Raw genomic sequence first — 20,045 nt, forward strand, 5'->3', positions numbered from 1 at the left:
CGCGGCTCCCGTGCCTCCCGCAGCAGCCCCGGCCAGGCTCTCAGATTCCGGCCCCCGCAGGGGAAGGGCGGACCCTGCCGGCGCATCCCGGACCCACTCCCCGGCGCTCTGCGTACTCCTCTCCCTGCCCTGGCTGGGAGCCGAGCCGAGTCCGTAGATTTCGCTCTTAGCGACGAGGCGTCCCGGAAGCGCAGTTGCTGCTAATCCCTCTGGGAAGTGGAGTCCAGGAGGCCAGGGGAGGCGTGGCCGACAGGGGGATTCTGGGAGCGGGAGTGCGGAGACGAGGGAGCTTGAGCGCCTCCCATCGGTTTTGGGCTTAAATCATACCACTCTACCAAGAGCCTTACCTGAACTTCTCAGACACAGAGAAAAAAAAAAGGGGGGGGGGGGGGAATCCGTGTGTTATTCATTACCCTCTGTGCTTTGCTCTATCAGAGTTTTGGGGTCTTTCTGTTATTTTGGGGCCAATGCAAGGAGTTGACTCTTCACACACACACACACACACACACACACACACACACACATCAGAGTTTTGGGGTCTTTCTGTAATTTTGGGGCCAATGCAAGGAGTTGACTCCTCTCTCTCTCTCTCTCACACACACACCCTGGAATGCAAGGATTTGGTCAGAAGCAAGGAAAACCTCTGTTGTCATGCAGTTTGCAAACCGGGAAATGGAGCCTTCGTCTACACACCGAGAATACACTTCAAAAGGGAAGGATTAGGCTCCGGGTTAAAGACGCACAAACCACAAGTTTCAGGTGCCAAGAGACAAGCAGGATAGTTAATATCTCTGGTGGCAGTTTCAGGCTGTGGCAGCCATTCAACAAGATGTGCTGTGGGCGTCCTTTTTTCTTTCTTCTTTTGCAAATTTTGTTGAATTTTGTGCCACCCTGTCACCTTAGTCTGTGCTGACTGGTTTTGTTCCTCATGGTTACTCAGTCTGATTAAAAGTTTAGTTTTTCTCCCTTGACAGGAGGGAACCCATCTTATCTGTCAGTTACTACTGTCTAATTACCAAAGTCTTTTGTTCTCATTCTGGCCACGCAAGGGAATCCCTGTCTATACATTTTCAGGGCCTTTATTATTTTTTATTTTATATACTTTTTTATTTTATATATTTTATTTATTTATTTATTTTATATATTTTATTTTATATACTTATTTGTCAGAGAGAGAGAGACACAGACAGAGAGCACAAGCAGGGGGAGAGGCAGGCAGAGGGAGAAGCAGGCTCCCCACTGAGCAGGGAGCCCAATGGGGGACTTAATCCCAGGACGCTGGGATCATGACCTGAGCCGAAGGCAGATGCTTAATGAATTGAGCCACCCAGGCGCCCCCATTTTCAGGGTCTTTAAAAAAGAGCAGGTGGGGAATCAACTGCATAAGGACCCCATCTGTCAACTGCCTGTCTTTATGAATAAGGATGAAGCAATGCTGGGAGTCTTGCTTATAGTTACTGCTACCGTAATCATATAGGCCGGCCACCTTATGGCCAGTTGTGTGCTTTCGGGTCTCATGGGAGTTTTGCACAGTCTGGAACCAGGTGTGAGGCTCGTAGTTCCCTGCCCTGATTCTCTCCTGGTTTTGTCCTGGTGTGGCATGTAGTGACTGATCTCAGCACTCTAAAGAATGGTCTTCTAGCTGTGGAGATTAATTTAGCCTAAATAATAAAGGTTTCAGGCACCTGGGTCGCTCAGTTGGTTAAGTGACTTCCTTCGGCTCAGGTCATGATCCTAGTGTCATGGATCAAGTCTTGCATTGGGCTCCCAGCTCGGCAAGGAGTCTGCTTCTCCCTCTGACCTTCTTCCCTCTCATGATCTCTCTCAGTCAATCTCTCAAATAAATAAATAAAATCTTTAAAGATAATAATAAAGGTTTCAAGCAAAGAATTACTTTTGAGGCCCTAGGACTTAACTGCATAGGAATAAGCCTCCTAGGAGTAGAGATAGAGGGAGATGCCCCAGGGAGCAGGAACCAATTCCAAAGGATGGTGAGCCTAACCTCAAAAATCTCTCTCCAGAGTTTCAGAGTAGAGTTGGATGATTTGCACAAAGAAGCAGATTATGTATTGCTGAAAAGTCCATATTTATCTCATCTGAAACTGTGAATAAGAAGGAAGTCATAGCAAAAACAGGACAAGAAAAGAGAAGCTGATCATGGATTATCTGACCATTGAAGCTGAGGAAGAAGGTAAGAATTATATAGAAATAGCTGTGGAAGAGAGAATATTCCACTTTTCTTGCTTTTATGATAAAAGGCAGCTCACGCTTTTCCACTCCTGGTTAGACTCTTCCAAAAGGTTGATGAATTGCGGGTCTACAACTTTAGCTTTTCGGGCAATACGCTTTTACTTTACCGTCTTACTCTATCCTCATCCCACCTTTTTGAGTTAAGTCGGGTAGGCCTTGCCTATATAATTTAGCTGGCTTGTGATGGCTTTTGTCTTAGTTAATAGAGTTTACCTCCTTCATGGCTTTCCCCCCCTAGTCCTTCCAGCCACGATCACTGAGGATGCCTCTCTGCCTCAAAAACAGAACACAGAAGAAATGGAACCTACTGTTGAGCTACTTCCTGTTGAGTTCCAGGCAAGTTTGAGTTTAACTTCCCCCCTCTGAAATCTTAGCTTGATGTTCCAAATGTGTTGTTTCCGTTTTTCATCTTGCTTCAGAGGCCCACAACCATCTCTACTACAGAACTGAACCAAAGTAGTTTTTCCTTGAAGACTTGAAGTTCTGGGGAGAGCTCAGGCTTGAGCCTTGAATTTGGAAGTAATTTGTGTGAATGGTTTTTAAGCCATGATACTGTGATCACTAAGGGAATAGAAAAGAGATGAAATTTTATTACTGAGTCCTTTAGCTCTTCAACTCTTAATGGTCAGGGAGATGAGAGGAACCAGCAAAGGAGACTGAGAAGGTATGTGGCCAGTCACATAGGGGGGAGTCAAAAGTGTGGCATCTTGGTAACTAATTGGAGAAAGTGTTTCAGGGAGTAGAGACTGAGGGGCGCCTGGGTGGCTTAGTCATAAGCGTCTGCCTTCAGCTCAGGTCCTGATCCCAGGGTCCTGGGATTGAGCCCCACATCAGGCTCCCTGCTCTATGAAGCCTGCTTCTCCCTCTCTCATTCCCTCTGCTTGTGTTCCTGCTCTCGCTCTCTCTCTCTCTGTCAAATAAATCCATAAAATCTTAAAAAAAAAAAAGTGGGGGGGGAGTAGGAAGTGATCATCTATGTTAAATGCTACTGCTAAGTCAAATAAGATGAGGCCTGAGAATTGACCATTGGATTTGAAAAATATTACTGCCAAGAACAATTGCGTGGAACAGTAGGAAAGAAAGCCTGATTGAAAGGATTCAGGAGAAAATAGGAGAGAAATTGGAGTCAGGGACTATGGACAACTACTTTGAGAGTTTTACTCTAGAGAAGAGGACACAAATACGGTGATAGTGGGAACGAAGACCAAAGAGGGTTGGTTTGTTTGTTTTTGGGGTGTGTGTGTGTGTGTGTGTGTGTGTTTGGAGGATGTTCTTATTTCTTTTTTATTTTTGATTTAAAAAAAAATTTTTTTAGAAAGATTTTATTTATTTATTTAACAGACAGAGATTACAAGTAGGCAGAGAGGCAGGCAAAGAGAGAAAGAGGAGGAAGCAGGCTCCCTGCTGAGTAGAGAGCCCGATTCGGGGCTCGATCCCAGGACCCTGGGATCATGACCTGAGCTATAGGCAGAGGCTTTAACCTACTGAGCCACGCAGGTGCCCTAATTTTCTTTTTTAAATATAGGCAAAATAACAGATTGCTTATAGGTATGTAAGACTGGGTGGAGAAGAAATGACTGAGTTCTGGGGAGCTCTAACACTTAGAGCCACTTTTCAAACATTACTTCATTTATTTTAAACAAAAAATCATTTGAGTTAGGGATGATGCATCTTTCACAGTAAAACTGAGGCTCACAGGGGCACCTGGCTGGCTCGGGCAGGGGAGAATGTGACACTTGTTCTCAGAGTTATAAGTTCAAGTTCCACATTGGGTGCAGAGATTACTTAAAATCATTAGGAAAAGAACAAAAAACAAAAACTGAGGCTTGCAGTAACTTGCTCAAAATCATAAGATAGTCGAATCCTAATCAGAACCCAGGAATGTCTGATCCTAAATCCTATGCCTCCTAACCACTGTAGTCTTTTTTTTTTTTTTTAAGATTTATTTATTTATTTTAGAGAGCGATAAAGAGAGCGCGAGCAGGGGAAGGGCAGTGGGAGAGGGAGAGAGAGAATCTCTCCCTCTTCATGCCAAGTGTGGAGCCCAACGTGGGGCTTGATCTCAAGACCCTGAGCTCATGACCTAAGCTGAAACCAAGAGTCAGATTCTTTTTTTTTTTTTTTTAAAGATTTTATTTATTTATTTGACAGAGAGAGATCACAAGTAGGCAGAGAGAGAGGAGGAAGCAGGCTCCCTGCCGAGCAGAGAGCCCGATGCGGGACTCGATCCCAGGACCCTGAGATCATGACCTGAGCCGAAGGCAGCGGCTTAACCCACTGAGCCACCCAGGCACCCAAGAGTCAGATTCTTTTTTTTTTTTTTTTTTTTTAAAGATTTTATTTATTTATTTGTCAGAGAGAGAGAGCAAGAGCGAGCACAGGCAGAGTGACAGGCAGAGTCAGAGGGAGAAGCAGGCTTCCTGCGGAGCAAGAAGCCGGATGTGGGACTCGATCCCAGGACGCTGGGATCATGACCTGAGCCGAAGGCAGCTGCTCAACCAACTGAGCCACCCAGGTGTCCCAAGAGTCAGATTCTTAACCAGCTGTGCCACCACTGTGTTCTACTGACTGACTTCCTCACAAAGTATTCTCCCGTTAATTATGGTCAACAAAATACACTCCCATGACTGTCAATAAAACACAGAATATGAAGAACAGTTGATTATTTTCAGTTTACAACCAGTAAATCCACTCATTCAGAACAACCGTAGTTATTAAAGGATGACTAAATAAATCTGAAAGTAATAGCCCTAAGCAGAGAGAAAGAAGAAGCCTCGGTTAGAACAAGATGGCTGTCTGTATACACTCAGGATATCAAGCAGAATGTCCTTAAAATCGCTGAATATTCCAGGAATCAGTATAAATTACATATTGGAGACTTATCCCATCTACAACAACTAAGTACAATTAGCAATTAACATTTGGTTGTCATTCAGTGGTTACTTTATATTGGATTTATTTAGTAAGCTATGTAAGAGACAGAAAAATATAGTTAAGAGTATAGCTTTGATGTCAGATCACTATGTTGTACACCTGAAACTAATATATTTTATGTCAACTATCCTTTGATTTTCTTTTTAAGATTTTATTTTTTTATTTGACAGAGAGAGATCATAAGTAGGCAGAGAGGCAGGCAGAGAAGCAGGGGAAGCAGGCTCCCTGCTGAGCAGAGAGCCCCATGTGGGGCTCGATCCCAGGACCTGAGATCATGACCTGAGCCAAAGGCAGAGGCTTAACCCACTGAGCCATCCAGGTGCCCCAACTATCCTTTGATTAAAAAAGAGGTAGCTTGGGAATCAGACTGCCTGGTTCCACCTCTCAGATCTGGTGTCACTTCTGTAAATAATGTTAATAAGAGCACTTACTTTATAGAGTTATCATTACAAGAGGTAGTTCAAAGGACTTAGCACATAGCAAATATAAATGTTAGCTGATACTATTTTCCTTAACACAAACTAATACTTCGAAATTTTAGACTATTCCATTAAAATAAAGATTTAACCTTCAGATTAAAAAATACTTCCTCTTCTAGATTGTTCTCTTCCCTAAGTCCTATAAGAATGTGCTTGCTCTTCCAGGAACTGGTGACAGTCAAGGGTGAGGAAATGGACTTCACTCATGTGGAAGAAGAACAGCTGAATTCTGCCCAAAGGTACATGGGCATGGATATGAAAGTGGAGAATTGTGGGAGCCTGGTATTTTGGGGTAAGGAAGTTATTCTGTAATGCAAACTCCTTACTGGGACATAAGCTTCTTCTGTATCTAATGGCATCGAAAATGCCTCAGTTTTGCTTCAGATCCAGAAAGCATTAATGCCCTAGGAGATCCCTGATCACTCTGGGCTCAGCAATGGCTTCTTTTCTCTTCTGGCAAGTAAAAGTTCACTGTTTCTGGTATTGAAAAAGGACAGTTTCATTACATTGGTTTTAAGATTTATAAAGTTATAGTAATCAAAAACCCTGTAGTTCAAATTAATGGGACAGAACAGATGGTCCAGAAATAGACCTACACATATATGGTCAATTAATTTCTGATAAAGATGGAAAAATCAATTCAATGCTAAAAGGAGAATCTTTCCAGTAAATAGTACTGGAACAATTGGACATCTATATGCCAAAAGAAAAACCCATACCTCCCACCATACGTGTTACTTTCAACGGATCACAGACATAAGTATAAAACCTAGAGGAACTGTTAAAGACAGTCTTTGCAACCTTTGTAAGGCAAAATTTTATTAGATATGATATCAAAAGCTCAATCCATGAGGCACCTGGGTGGCTCAGTGGGTTAAAGCCCTGCCTTCAGCTCAGGTCATGATCCCAGGGTCCTGGGATTGAGCCCCGCATGGGGCTTTCTGCTCAGCGGGGAGTCTGCTTCCCTTCCTCTCTCTCTCTGCCTGCCTCTCTGCCCACTTGTGACCTCTATCTGTCAAATAAATAAATAAAATCTTAAAAAAAAAAAAAAAAGCTCAATCCATTAAAGCCATCTGGGTCTTAGGTTGGCTTTCTTGGAAGGTTTTTAACCTTGAATCCTGGTCCCTTGCTAGAGATAAGACCATTCAGATGATCTGTTTCTTCTTGAGTGAGCTCTGGTAATGATTTACCATCTCTCATTCCTGATATTGGTAATTATATTTTCTCTGTTTTAATTTTATTTGTTTTCTTAAGAGTTTAACAGTTTTATTGATCTTTTCAAGGAACTGACTTTTGATTTCATTGATTCATTCTGTTTTCTGTTTTCACTTTTATTCATTGATGCTCTTATCTTTACTATTTTTCCCCTTTGCTAACTTTAGGTCTAATTTTCTCTCCTTCCTTTAGTTTCTTAAGGTAGAAGCCTAATCACTGGTATACGATTTTTTCTCTTTTAATATGAACATTTAATGCTATAAATTTCCTTCTAAGGACTGCTTTGGCTGCATTCCACAATTTTGATATGTGGTGTTTTCATTTTTTTAAAAAAGATTTTATTTACTTATATGACAGATAGAGGTCGCAAGTAGGCAGAGAGGCAGGCAGAGAGAGAGAAAGAAAGGAGGAAGCAGGCTCCCTGCTGAGCAGACAGCCTGATGTGGGGCTGATCCCAGGACCCTGAGATCTTGACCTAAGCTGAAGGCAGAGGCTTTAACCCACTGAGCCACCCAGGCACCCCATGGTGTTTTCACCCAGGCGCCCCATGGTGGTTCAAAATAACTTCTATTTTCACTTGTCACTTCCTCCTTGACTCATGGGTTATTTACAGATTTCCAAATTTTAGATGATTTTCAATAAAATTTGTTTTCAATTCTGTGGTTTGGTTCTGTGTGGTCAGAGATACTTTGTTTGATTTCAGTTCTTTTAAATTTCTGAGATTTGTTGTATTACCCATAATATAGTCTTGATGAATGTTCCATGTGAACTTGAAAATAAATTTAATTAGGTCAAGTTGGTTGAGAGTATTCAGGTCTTCTGTATCCTTACTGATTTCCTGTCTACTGGCTTCTACTGATTACTGACAGAATAGTGTTGAATTTTCCTATTATAATTGTGGGATTGTCTATTTTTCCTTTTAGTTTTATCAGTTTTTGCTTAAAGTATTTTGCTTAATGTACCTGAAACTCTTTTGTAGATGTATACACATAAAAAATTATCTTCTTGGTGAATTTTTTAATGTCCCTCTTTAACCTTGGTAGTATTTATGTGGAGTTTTATTTTGTATGATAATAATATATAGCCACTCTGGGTTCCTGTTTGCATAGTATATTTTTTCTATTTTATAAATTTTTTTCTATTTTAAAAAACCCATTTAACGTAACTTTCTTGTGGCCAGCATATACATTGGATCCATTTTAAAAAATTAATTTATTTATTTGAGAGAGAAAGAGAATGAGCAGGGGGAGGGACCGAGGGGGAGGGAAAAGCAGACTCCCTGCTGAACAGGGAGATCAACACGGGGCTTGATCCCAGGACCCTGGGATCATGACCCAAGCCGAAGGCAGATGCTCTACGAACTGAGCCACCCAGATGCCCAGTCACCAGTTCTTTTACAGAACAAAGATAAACTGTCAGGAGAGAGGATGATTGCATGAAAATATGTGATGTAATTGAGGTGCTGTCACTACATCAGCAATCATATTATATGAATACATCAAATTACCATGTTGTGTGCCTTAAATTTACATGTCAAGTATATTTCAATTTTTCTAAAAAAGCAATGAATACCATGGACTGGATGAGGTCTTTACTGGAGACAATGTTGTGGGGGATGGGGAGGGGCAGCACAGGAGAGGTTAGATTGAATACCAGGAAACATCATCATTTAAGAAGAAGAAACAGAGGAAGTCCCAAATAAACAGAAATCAGGAGTAAACCCTTGACAGCTTAGAATCACAGAAGTCAAGAGAGAACACATGTCAATTATATCCGAATGAAGTTGGGGAAGGAAGGGGGGTGGATGTTGTTAGGAAGGAGGCATGGTCACCACTGTCAAGTGCTGTTGAGAGGCCAAGCGAAACAAGGAATGAAAACAATCCACTGGATTTGGGTGACCTATAAATGGTTAGTAACTTCAGTGAGAGCAGTTGCAACTGAGCAGTAGGGAGAGAAGTGAGAAGAGGAACAAGGATGTGATAAGAAAATGTACGAAACCTTTTTGAGAAATTTGGGTATGACAGAAAAATAAGGAAGAAAGAAAGGAGGAAGAAAGGAAGGGAAGAAGGAGAGAAGGAAGGAAAGAAGGAGAGAAGGAAGGAAAGGAGGCAGTGGTTAGTGGAAACAAAAATTCGTATTTAAAGTGTATGGTAAAAAAAATAATAAAGTGTATGGTGAACATGAAAAAAATCTGTGCCTTTAAAAAGGGACTGGGGGGGCGCCTGGGTGGCTCAGTGGGTTAAGCCGCTGCCTTCGGCTCAGGTCATGGTCTCGGGGTCCTGGGATCGAGCCCCGCATCAGGCCCTCTGCTCAGTGCGGAGCCTGCTTCCTCCTCCCTCTCTCTCTGCCTGCCTCTCTGCCTACTTGTGATCTCTCTCTGTCAAATAAAATAAATAAAATCTTAAAAAAAAAATAAAATAAAAAAATAAAAAATAAAAAGGGACTGGGGTGGGCACTTGGGTGGCTCAGTGAAGTGTCTGACTCGTGATTTTAGCTCAGATCATGATCTCAGTGTTGTAAGATTGAGCCCTCTCACTGGGCTCTATGCTGGGCATGGAGCCTGCTTTAGATTCTTTCTCTCCCTCTCCCTCTCCCTCTGCCCCTCCACCCCCTGCCCCCTGCTCTTTCTCTCTCTCAAGAAAGAAAGAAAAAGAAAAGAAAAAAGGGGGACCAGAGGGAACTATTTAAAAAGTCAAAAAATGGTTATTTCCAGGTGATTATTAGAAGTGATTTTTTTTCTTGTACTTTTTCAAAACTGCCCAATCTCAACTTTTCCTCTTCCCACCCTTCATCAGATATATTTTTTAAAGATTTTATTTATTTATTTGACACAGAGAGATCACAGGTAGGTAGAGAGGCTGGCAGAGAGAGAGAGAGAGGGAAGCAGGCTCCCCGCCGAGCAGAGAGCCTGATGCGGGACTCGATCCCAGGACCCTGAGATCATGACCTGAGCCGAAGGCAGCGGCTTAACCCACTGAGCCACCCAGGTGCCCCTAAAAACATGTTTAATAAGTGTCATTTTTATTTTCTTTTCCTCTTGCCAACTCAGTCATCTTTTTTCTTTCAACACAGAGAACACAAATATTTGTACTTTTTGTTTATTTCAGATTCTGAATCTATACCTGAAACTAAAGAATGCTTTCTGAAGCAGGGACTTTATGATGAAATATCATCTGAAAGAGATCTGATAATGGAGAGACTTAAGAAGGATGAGTCCTGGGACTCCAGACTGATAGAAACCTGGCAATGTGAGGACACATTAGAAAGGCAGCAAGGAAATCCGAAGAAAGATTTAAGGCAAATCATAATTAAACGTCAGAAAAACCCTGTGGAGGATTGTAGTAAAAGTGGCGAAAGTTCAAGCCCAATTCAACATCACATTTACTCAGTGAAAAAGCCTTGGAAGTGCAGTGAATGTGGGAAGGCCTTCAGTTACTACTCAGCCTTCATCCTCCATCAGAGAATTCATACTGGAGAGAAGCCTTACGTGTGTAATGCGTGTGGGAAGGCCTTCAGCCGGAGCTCATCACTTATTCAGCATCAGAGGATTCACACTGGGGAGAAACCGTATGAGTGTCACGAGTGTGGGAAGGCCTTCAGCCATCGGTCAGCTCTTATCCAACATCACATCATTCACACTGGAGAGAAGCCCTATGAGTGCAGTGAATGTGGGAAGGCCTTCAACCAAAGCACATACCTTATTCAACATCACAGAATCCATACTGGAGAGAAACCCTATAAATGCAAGGAATGTGGGAAAGCTTTCAATGATACCTCATCCCTTATTAAACATCAAAGGGTTCATACTGGAGAAAAACCCTATGGGTGTACAGAGTGTGGGAAAGCTTTCAGTGACAGGTCGGGCCTCACTCAACATCAGAGAACTCATACAGGGGAAAAGCCATATGAATGCAGTGAGTGTGGGAAAGCCTTCAGTTACTGTTCAGCTCTTATTCAACACCAAGGAACCCATACTGGGGAGAAACCTTACAAATGTAATGAATGTGGGAAAGCCTTCAGTGACCGCTCAGCTCTTGTAAGACATCAGAGAATTCATACTGGAGAGAAACCTTACAAATGCAAAGAATGCAAGAAAGCCTTCAGCCAGAGCTCCTCGCTTACAAAGCACGTGAGAACTCATACTGGAGAGAAGCCGTATAAATGCAATGATTGTGACAAAGCCTTCAGCCAGAGTTCATCTCTTATTCAACACCAGAAAACCCACATGGGAGAAAAACACTACAAGTGTAAGAAATGTGAGAAAACCTTTAACATGCGTTCAGCCTTTCATCAACACAAAGAAATTCATGATGAATAGAATGCAGTAAATTCACGAAGTAACTATGTAGTCTCAGAGCACCCAGGTAGCTCAGTGGGTAGAGCATGCAACTCTTGATCTGTGGGTTGTGAGTTCAAGACCCATGTTGGGTGAAGTTTTATTTAAAAAAAGATGGGGGGGATTATGTATTTTATCTTAATTGTGTAGACCTGTTCTACACAATTAACTACAATTACTACTACAAAAACATGAGGCTGTGTCATGCAAAAAATAGCTCTCTTTCTCGAAAGGTTATTAGGTAGGGGAAGAGGACTAGAAGTACAGTAACAAATCCCAAAAAGCTGAAGCAGTACAGAGAAATACTAGAAAAGCACAGAAGGAGGAAGTCTGGTTCAGTCAGAGAAACAGACTCAGAAGCTAAGTATCTGAGTATTATAGAAAAACGAGGGGCGCCTGGGTGGCTCAGTGGATTAAAGCCTCTGCCTTCGGCTCCGGTCATGATCCCAGGGTCCTGGGATCGAGCCCCACATCGGGCTCTCTGCTCTGTGGGGAGCCTGCTTCCTTCTCTCTCTCTCTCTGCCTGCCTCTCTGATCTACTTGTGAGCTCTGTCTGTCAAATAAGTAAATAAAAAAATATTAAAAAACAAAAAAGAAAAACGAATCAGAGGAGCAGCCTGACCAGTACTTGAGGCTAAAGAGTCATTTCAGTAAGGTAGGAGGAATACAAGCAGCTTGAAAGGATAATAACAATCTGTATCAGCTCTCAAGAGCTCTGTGTCCTTATTTCTGCCTTTTCTTTCTGTTGCTAATTATAAAATGTCCCCTTCCTTCCTTCCCCCCCTTCCTCCCTCCCTTTCTTTCTTTCTTTCCTGACTTTGGATCCTTTTGTTTGGACCTTTTTTTTTTTTTTTAAGATTTTATTTATTTATTTTACAGAGAGAAATCACAAGTAGATGGAGAGGCAGGCAGAGAGAGAGAGAGAAAGGGAAGCAGGCTCCCTGCTGAGCAGAGAGCCGGATGCGGGGCTCGATCCCAGGACCCTGAGATCATGACCTGAGCCGAAGGCAGCGGCTTAACCCACTGAGCCACCCAGGCGCCCCTTGTTTGGACCTTTTAAAAAAATTTTTTTTATAAACTTTTTTTTTCAAGATTTTATTTATTTATTTGACAGAGAGAAATCACAAGTAGATGGAGAGTCAGGCAGAGAGAGAGAGAGAGAGAGGGAAGCAGGCTCCCCGCCGAGCAGAGAGCCCGATGCGGGACTCGATCCCAGGACCCTGAGATCATGACCTGAGCCGAAGGCAGCGGCTTAACCCACTGAGCCACCCAGGCGCCCATAAACTTTTTTTTTTTTAAGATTTTATTTATTTATTTGACAGACAGAGATCACAAATAGGCAGAGAGGCAGGCAGAGAGAGAGGAGGAAGCAGGCTCCCTGCTGAGCAGAGAGCCCGATGCGGGACTCGATCCCAGGACCCTGAGACCATGACCTGAGCCGAAGGAAGTGGTTTAACCCACTGAGCCACCCAGGCGCCCCATAAACTTTTTTTTTTTTTTTAAAGATTTTTATTTATTTATTTGACAGAGAGAGGTTACAAGTAGGCAGAGAGGCAGGCAGAGAGAGAGAGGAGGAAGCAGGCTCCCCGCTGAGCAGAGAGCCTGATGCGGGACTCGATCCCAGGACCCTGAGATCATGACCTGAGCTGAAGGCAGCGGCTTAACCCACTGAGCCACCCAGGCGCCCCCATAAACTTTTTTTTAATAAAGATTTTATATATTTATTTAACAGACAGAGATCACAAGTAGGCAGAGAGGCAGGCAGAGAGAGAGGAGGAAGCGGACTCCCTGCTGAGCACATATCCCGATGTGGTGCTCCATCCAAGGACCCTGGGATCATGACCAGAGCTGAAGGCAGAGGCTTTAACCCACTGAGCCACCCAGGCGCCCCTTGTTTGGAGCTTTTTTGTTTTGTCTGACTTTGTGTGAATTGAGCTTCCTCATACTAACTTCTGCTCTGGCCCTCACCCTTTAAGCCTGGATAAAGCTTTGTCAACCACTTCTGCCTATAAGGATCATATATTGTGCTTGCTACCTGTGGTCCACTGGTGGCAAATATTAACCTTAAGAAACAAGAGGAGGAACTCCACACCAGAAATCAGGAGTGGAGATAGGGTGACTAGGAGGGAACCTCAAAGAGTTGAATTTTTTTTTTTAAGATGTCATTTATTTATTTGAGACAGAGAAAGTGAGAGAGAGAGTGAGCAAGCACTAGTTGGGGGAGGAGCAGAGGGAGAGGGAGAAGCAGACTCCTAAATGAGCAGGGAGCCCCGTGCAGGGCTTGATCGCACCAGGATCATGACCTGAGTCAAAGGCAAACACTCAATTGGTTGAGCCACCAGGTGTCCCCAAAGACTTAAACTTTTGACTCCAACTGTATTGTTGGTATCTTAAGAATTTCCTGAAGTTATAATAAAATTTAGTTGTTTGCACAAATTAATACTGAACTTCAAGGCATGTAGGTGGGAGGAAAGGTCAATTAAAAAAGTTTCTACATTTAATATGACAAAGAATAATAATGCTAAGATTTTTTAAAAAAAGATTTTATTTATTCATTTGACAGGTAGAGATCACAAGTAGGCAGAGAGGCAGGCAGAGAGAGAGTTGGGGGGAAGCAGGCTCCCCACTGAGCAGAGAGCCCGATGTGGGACTTGATCCCAGGACCCTGGGATCATGACCTGAGCCGAAGACAGAGGTTTTAACCCACTGAGCCACCCAGGTGCCCCAGTGCTAAGGAGATTATGAGAAATTACAGATGACTTAAAAAAAAGAAATTACAGATGATACTGTAATCCCTATAGACTATCCATTAAATGATAATGTAAGTAGAGGAACTACATCGCATGTTAAAAAAATATTTAATTCAAAAAAAATTTAATCCAAGGAAGGTGGGAAAGGAGAAAGAGAGGCACAGATGGGACAAATCCTAAACAGCAAAATGGTAGAGCTAAATGCAATCAGTAATTACATTAAGTGTAAAAGAAACACTCCAAATAAAACTCAAAGATTACGACACTGCATAAAGATGCCTGACCCCAGTATATGTAAAAGAGGTACATGTTAAATACAGAAACACAGGTTGAAAGTTCGAAAGATGAAGATACACAGTGAAAACACTAATCAAAAGAAAGCTGGAGTAGACATATTAATATCAGATAAAATAGAATTCAAGAAGGGTATCATCACAGATACAGAATGACATTTTGTAATGATAAAATGGTCAATTCATCAAGGTTAGGAATTCTTATGTGTAACTGTATTACATATAGGATATATGTTAATATTATAAATAAGGTTTATAATTTTAAGTTATTAATATATCATGTGCCTCATCTCAGGGCTTCCAAAATCACAAGGCAAAAACCAATGAACTAAACTTTTATAAAGAACAATCCACAATTTTATTATTTGGAATTTTTAACACTCCCGGGGTGCCTGGCTGGCTCAGTTGGTTGAACATCTGACTCCTGACTTTGGCTCAGGTCATGATCTCAGGGGTCATGAGACTGAACCGTGTGTTAGGCTCCGTGTTCAAAGGGGAATCTGCTTGAGGATTCTCTCCCTCTGCCCCACCCCCACCACACGCTTGTGCTCTCATGCGCTCTCTCTCTAAAATAAATGTATGAGTCTTTAAAACACTTTAATAAACCATTCTCAGCAGTTGATAGAACATCTACACAAAAAATATTAAGGATCGAGAAAAGCTGAACAACACTGTCTACCATGTTGAATTGACTGGCATATACAGAATACTTTACACACAACTTCAGAGTGCACATTCCCTTTAAGTGCACATGGAGTCTTCACCAAGGTACGTTATATACTGGGCCTTAAAGCCAGCTCAGTAAGTGCAAAGGACAGAATATTTTCTACTACATTTAATGAAAGAGATCAATACAATAAGATAGGAAGTGCCCAAATATTTGGAAATTAAATGCCATACCTATAATTAACCCAAGTAAAAAAAATTTTTTTTAAAGATTTATTTATTTATTTGAGAGAGAGAGAGAGAGAGAGAGAGAGAATGAACAGCAGGGAGGGGCAGCAGGAGAGAGAGAGAGGGAAGCAGGCTCCTCACAGAGCAGGAAGCCTGACTCAGGGCTTGATCCTAGAACCCAGACAGAGACCATGAACTGAGCTGAAGGCAGATGCTTAACTGAGCCACCCAGATGACCCCGAGTCAAAAATTTTAAAGGAAAATGGGTTGAAATAATATATGTTATCCTCTTTGACTGTAGTGGGATTAATCTAGATACCACTAACAGGTAGTGGGGGGAAGAAGCCTCAAGTTCCTAGAAATTAAGAAAAACACCATTAAGTAACCAAAGAGAAAAGAAAAAAGAAAAATTGAAATTGAAAAACAATTTTTTTAACTGAATAAAAATGAAGATTCAATGTATTCAAATTTGTGGATACAACTAAAACAACGTATAGAGAGGGGTGCGGGTCGCTCAGTGGGTGAAATCCTCTGCCTTCAGCTCAGGTCATGATCCCAGGGTCATGGGATGGATCCCCGCATCAGGCTCTCTGCTCAGTGGGGAGCCTGCTTCCCCCTCTCTCTGCCTGCCTCTCTGCCTGCTTATGATCTCTGTCTGTCAAATAAATAAATAAACTCTTTAAAAAAAAAGTATAGGGAGAGATCTCTTGCATTAAATTACCTAACATTAGAAAAGAAGTTTGAAAATCCATCATCCCAATTTCCATTGAAACACTAAAAGTGGAAGCAAATTAAACACAAAGTAAAAGAAAATACATAAGAAAGAGCAGAAATTGGGCTCCTGGGTGGCTCAGTCCGTGAAGCATCTGCCTTGACTCAGGTCATGATCCCAAGGTCCTGGAATTGAGCCCTGAGTCGGGCTCTCTGCTCCGAAGGGAGTTTCTCTCCCCCTCTGCCCATCCTTCACCACTCAAGCTCTTTTTCTCTCTCCAATTAAAAAAAAAAAAAAACTCAAAAAAATACAGAACAGAAATTTAAAAATACAAAGTATGTATACAATATAGAACATCAAAGAAGGCAAGGGTTGGTACTTTCTGTTTGGCTGCTTTTACAAAACAAAGCAAAAGAAAACAAAACTGAAAGAATATGCAAGAAAATTACATGTGGGGGTTGGAAGGAATGCTGTGAATGGAAGAGGGCAGAGTGCCACCCTTCACGGTATTTTGCTTTGACTTGAGCCAATCAAAAAAAATTTTTTTAAGATTTTACTTCTTTATTTATTTTAGAGAGAGAGAGAGAGAGCATGAATGGGGGTAGGGAGGACCACAGGGAGAGGGAGGGGGAAAGAATCTCAAATAGATGCCACACGGAGTGCAGAGACACTCGGGGCTTGATCCCAGGATTCTATGAGATCATGACTGGAGCTGAAACCAAGAGTGAGACGCCCAACCAACTGAGCCACCCAGGCACCCCTCAAAACATTTTAATAACTATCCAGTGCTATTCCAAGCCATATCGGATAGAAGCAAAAAGAAACATATGTAGCCCTATATACAAATTGGAAAAGTTAATACAAGCTCCATAATTCAAAAGAATAACTATGCGGCAGGCCCCTGGCTGGCTCAGTCAGTAGAGCATGTGACTCTTGATTTCTGGTTTTGTACGTTCAAGCTCTTTGTTGGGCATAAGGTTTACTTAAAAAAATAAAAGTAAAAAAATGATTACATGCAAAGTCCACATTGCCCAGTCTGTTTGCACACCATTGTCAACCTGTACAAAGTAGGATGTGATGGCTTCATGGCCCAGGAACCAGGAGCTGATTGGAAATAACTTCTCAGTGCACAATAATCCTGGATTATAAAACAAGCAAACAACAGCTTGTCTTACTTAAAATTCTGATATTTTGTTTTTCATCGATTTTTTGTATTTTTTGTATTTAGAGATTTTTTTTTTTTAAATTTTTGCAGGCTCCTTGCTGAGCAGAGAGCCTGATGCGGGGCTCGATCCCAGGACCCTGGGATCATGACCTGAGCTGAAGGCAGAGGCTTTAACCCACTGAGCCACCCAGGCGCCCCTAGAGATTTTTTTTTTTTTTTAAGATTTTATTTATTTATTTGACAAAGATCACAAGTAGGCAGAGAGGCAGGCAGAGAGAGAGGAGGAAGCAGGCTCCCTGCCAAGCAGAGAGCCCAATGTGGGGCTCCATTCCAGGACCCTGGGATCATGACCTGAGCCAAAGGCAGAGGCTTTAACCCCCTGAGCTACCCAGGCACCCGTACAGATTTTTTTTAAAGGACTTATTTATTTATTTGAGAGAGAGGAGGGGTAGAGAGAATCCCAAGCAGACTCTGAGTTCAGTGTGGAGCCTGACGGGGGTGGGCAGGCTCAATCCCGTGATGCCAAGATCACAACTTGAGCTGGCACCACTCAACAGACTGTGCCACCCAGGCACCCCCTTTTTAAAGATTTTTAAAGTAATCTCTACACCCAAGGAGGAGCCTGAATTCACAACCCTGAGATGAACAGTCACATGGTCTACTGACTGAGCCAGTCAGGAGCCCCTGCATTAATTTTGTTTTAGAAAATATTGCATTAGGGGCGCCTGGGTGGCTCAGTGGTTAAGCCGCTGCCTTCGGCTCAGGTCATGATCTCAGGGTCCTGGGATCGAGTCCCACATCGGGCTCTCTGCTCAGCAGGGAGCCTGCTTCCTCCTCTCTCTCTCTCTGCCTGCCTCTCTGCCTACTTGTGATTTCTCTCTGTCAAATAAATAAATAAATAAATCTTTAAAAAAAAAAAAAAAAAAAAAAGAAAATATTGCATTAAAACATTTCTCTTGATTACTGAATTTTTTTGGTGCCCTCTTAAGTTTTGCACCCAAGGTGCATGCGTCACTTGTCTCACCCTAGTCCCTGCCCTGAACGCATTATATGGGATCCTCTGGTGGTGGGAGAGCTGGAATGGAGGCGATGCGGCGATTTTCAACATGCCCAAGGAAAGCAAAGACTCTTTGTGGACATATTTATCTACAAACTCATTAAAAAACTATAAAGATATTGGTAGATTTTAGGGAATTCTAAAACTTCATTTGCACTTTTTAAACTCAGAATCACAGCCTGGAGTTACTGGTCAGTTTGGGTCTTCATCTTTGCGACAGAGGAAATCAACAGAGACATTCATTTGTTACCAATCTCACTCTAGGATTTTCCACTTGGGGGTCTGGAAGCTTCATCTCAGGGGCCCTCCAGGGAACCATATGCCTCCAGACAGGGCCTGAAAACCCCGTATCCAACTACAGCTGCCAAGCTCACCCTCCTCTGCCTCCTCTGATTGGGGATCTCAGCTGGCGCTGTCCGTGCCCGTGGCAAGATTGGTGGGACTATATACATTTCCCCAGGTGAGTGATCTGAAGCTCATTTTCATTTTATCACTCTTTACCCATCAACATGACCAGCCCCCTTGCAGGTTCAACCCAAAGTCGCAGTGCAGCCCCACTCAAAATGTAAATGAGTCCACACGCATTCCTCCTGAACCTGGCAAACATTTTCCTGTGATTCCCTTCCCTACTTCATAGAGTTGTCATGTGAACGCGGTAAATTAATTCATGTAAAGCACATGGAAAAGTCCCCTGGCACACAGGGGAATCCTCAATACGTTCCAAGATATTATCTATCAGTTTCGGTCACTAAATAAACTTTCAGTAAAAACATATAAGTAATTTTAAGGGAGTACCACCATTGGCAAAGAAGTAAAATGCATCATTCAGGTAACCAGATAAGTGGTTGGTGATAACTTTGTTTACAGTTTTAAGAAGGAAACGAAAAATTTTTGAGAGTCATGAGAATGAACTGAGAGCCATGGGAAAACAGCAAAAAGAAATTCAAGGAAATAATCAAACTATACAAGAGAAGGAGATATTGATATACAGATGTTCAAGCCAGCAAAAGCCTAGAATCTTCGTGTATTTGCTGAAAGGAGCTGAGTAAGGAGTCACTTAAATTATTTAATCGGAGTCTAGTCCCCCTGGAGAACATGACTGTACATGACTGCATAGACTTCCCATGTATACATACTTGCTGAGTGCAGGTGTTCATAAAAAATCATGCCTACTGTACTTTTGGGGTAAGGTAAAGGATTTTACAGGAATAATTTTGAAGTCATTTGATTTAGCATACCATCTAATTTCAGAACCTACCCTCCACTGATGTATTTTCACAATAAATAGAATATTTGGGGAATGATAAGATGACGTGTTTGGCTGGATTATAAAAGGCATGGCTCCTATTGAGAGGATCCTAAACATTAGATGAGAAATATGGGGGGGCGGGCACGCCTGGGTGGCTCAGTCAGGTAAGTGTCTGTCTTCTGCTCAGGTCATGATCCATTGGGCTCCCTGCTCAGTGGGGAATCTGCTTCTCCTGCCTCTGCCCCACCCCTTGCTTGTGTGCTCACTCTCTCTCTCTCTCTCACTCTCCCTCACACAAATAAAATGCTTTGTTGATCTGCCTTCGATGAACACTTTAAAAAAATTAGGGACTTTATTTTGGGGCCTTACTTATTTAATGATTTTTTTTTTTTTTAATCAGAGGGTTGACAATGGTGACATACCATACAGCAGAACACCAGTTGCAGAATTTCTGGGGACATAGCTATTCCAAATTTATGAAAGCATAATGGTTTCAGCTTCAGCATCTTCTGGGTGCATTTTTTGGCTTTGTTTCCCCCAACAGGTGAACTAACGATGTGATATTGCAATTCACCATCTCAAAATGGTTGCAATTTGCCAGAAAATAGAATGGCCCAAATGATCAGAACATGTGCATTACTGAGCAGGCCAGCTATGAGGTCATTGCAACTGTTCATTGTGAGATACACCATCTCGTCTGTATCGTGTGAA

At 42.3% G+C, this 20,045-nt stretch overlaps 1 protein-coding gene across 2 annotated transcripts; it reads left to right on the forward strand.

Moving 5' to 3' along the window:
- The first annotated feature begins 2,021 nt into the window (after positions 1–2,021).
- LOC309854064 (uncharacterized protein) lies at positions 2,022–18,433 on the forward strand. Of its 2 annotated transcripts, XM_082712767.1 has the most exons (5): positions 2,022–2,191; positions 2,489–2,586; positions 5,829–5,955; positions 9,986–11,134; positions 18,350–18,433. In XM_082712767.1, coding segments are annotated over exons 1-5 (1,410 nt in total). In that variant the 5' UTR covers positions 2,022–2,157; the 3' UTR covers positions 18,352–18,433. The 2 variants fall into 2 exon arrangements, with proteins under 2 accessions (XP_082568893.1, XP_082568892.1); XM_082712766.1 differs by lacking the exon at positions 18,350–18,433 and having other exon boundaries at positions 9,986–11,660.
- The last annotated feature ends 1,612 nt before the right edge of the window (positions 18,434–20,045 follow it).

Source organism: Mustela nivalis (assembly GCF_964662115.1).
Source record: "Mustela nivalis genome assembly, chromosome: 19".
Lineage (NCBI taxonomy): Eukaryota > Metazoa > Chordata > Mammalia > Carnivora > Mustelidae > Mustela > Mustela nivalis.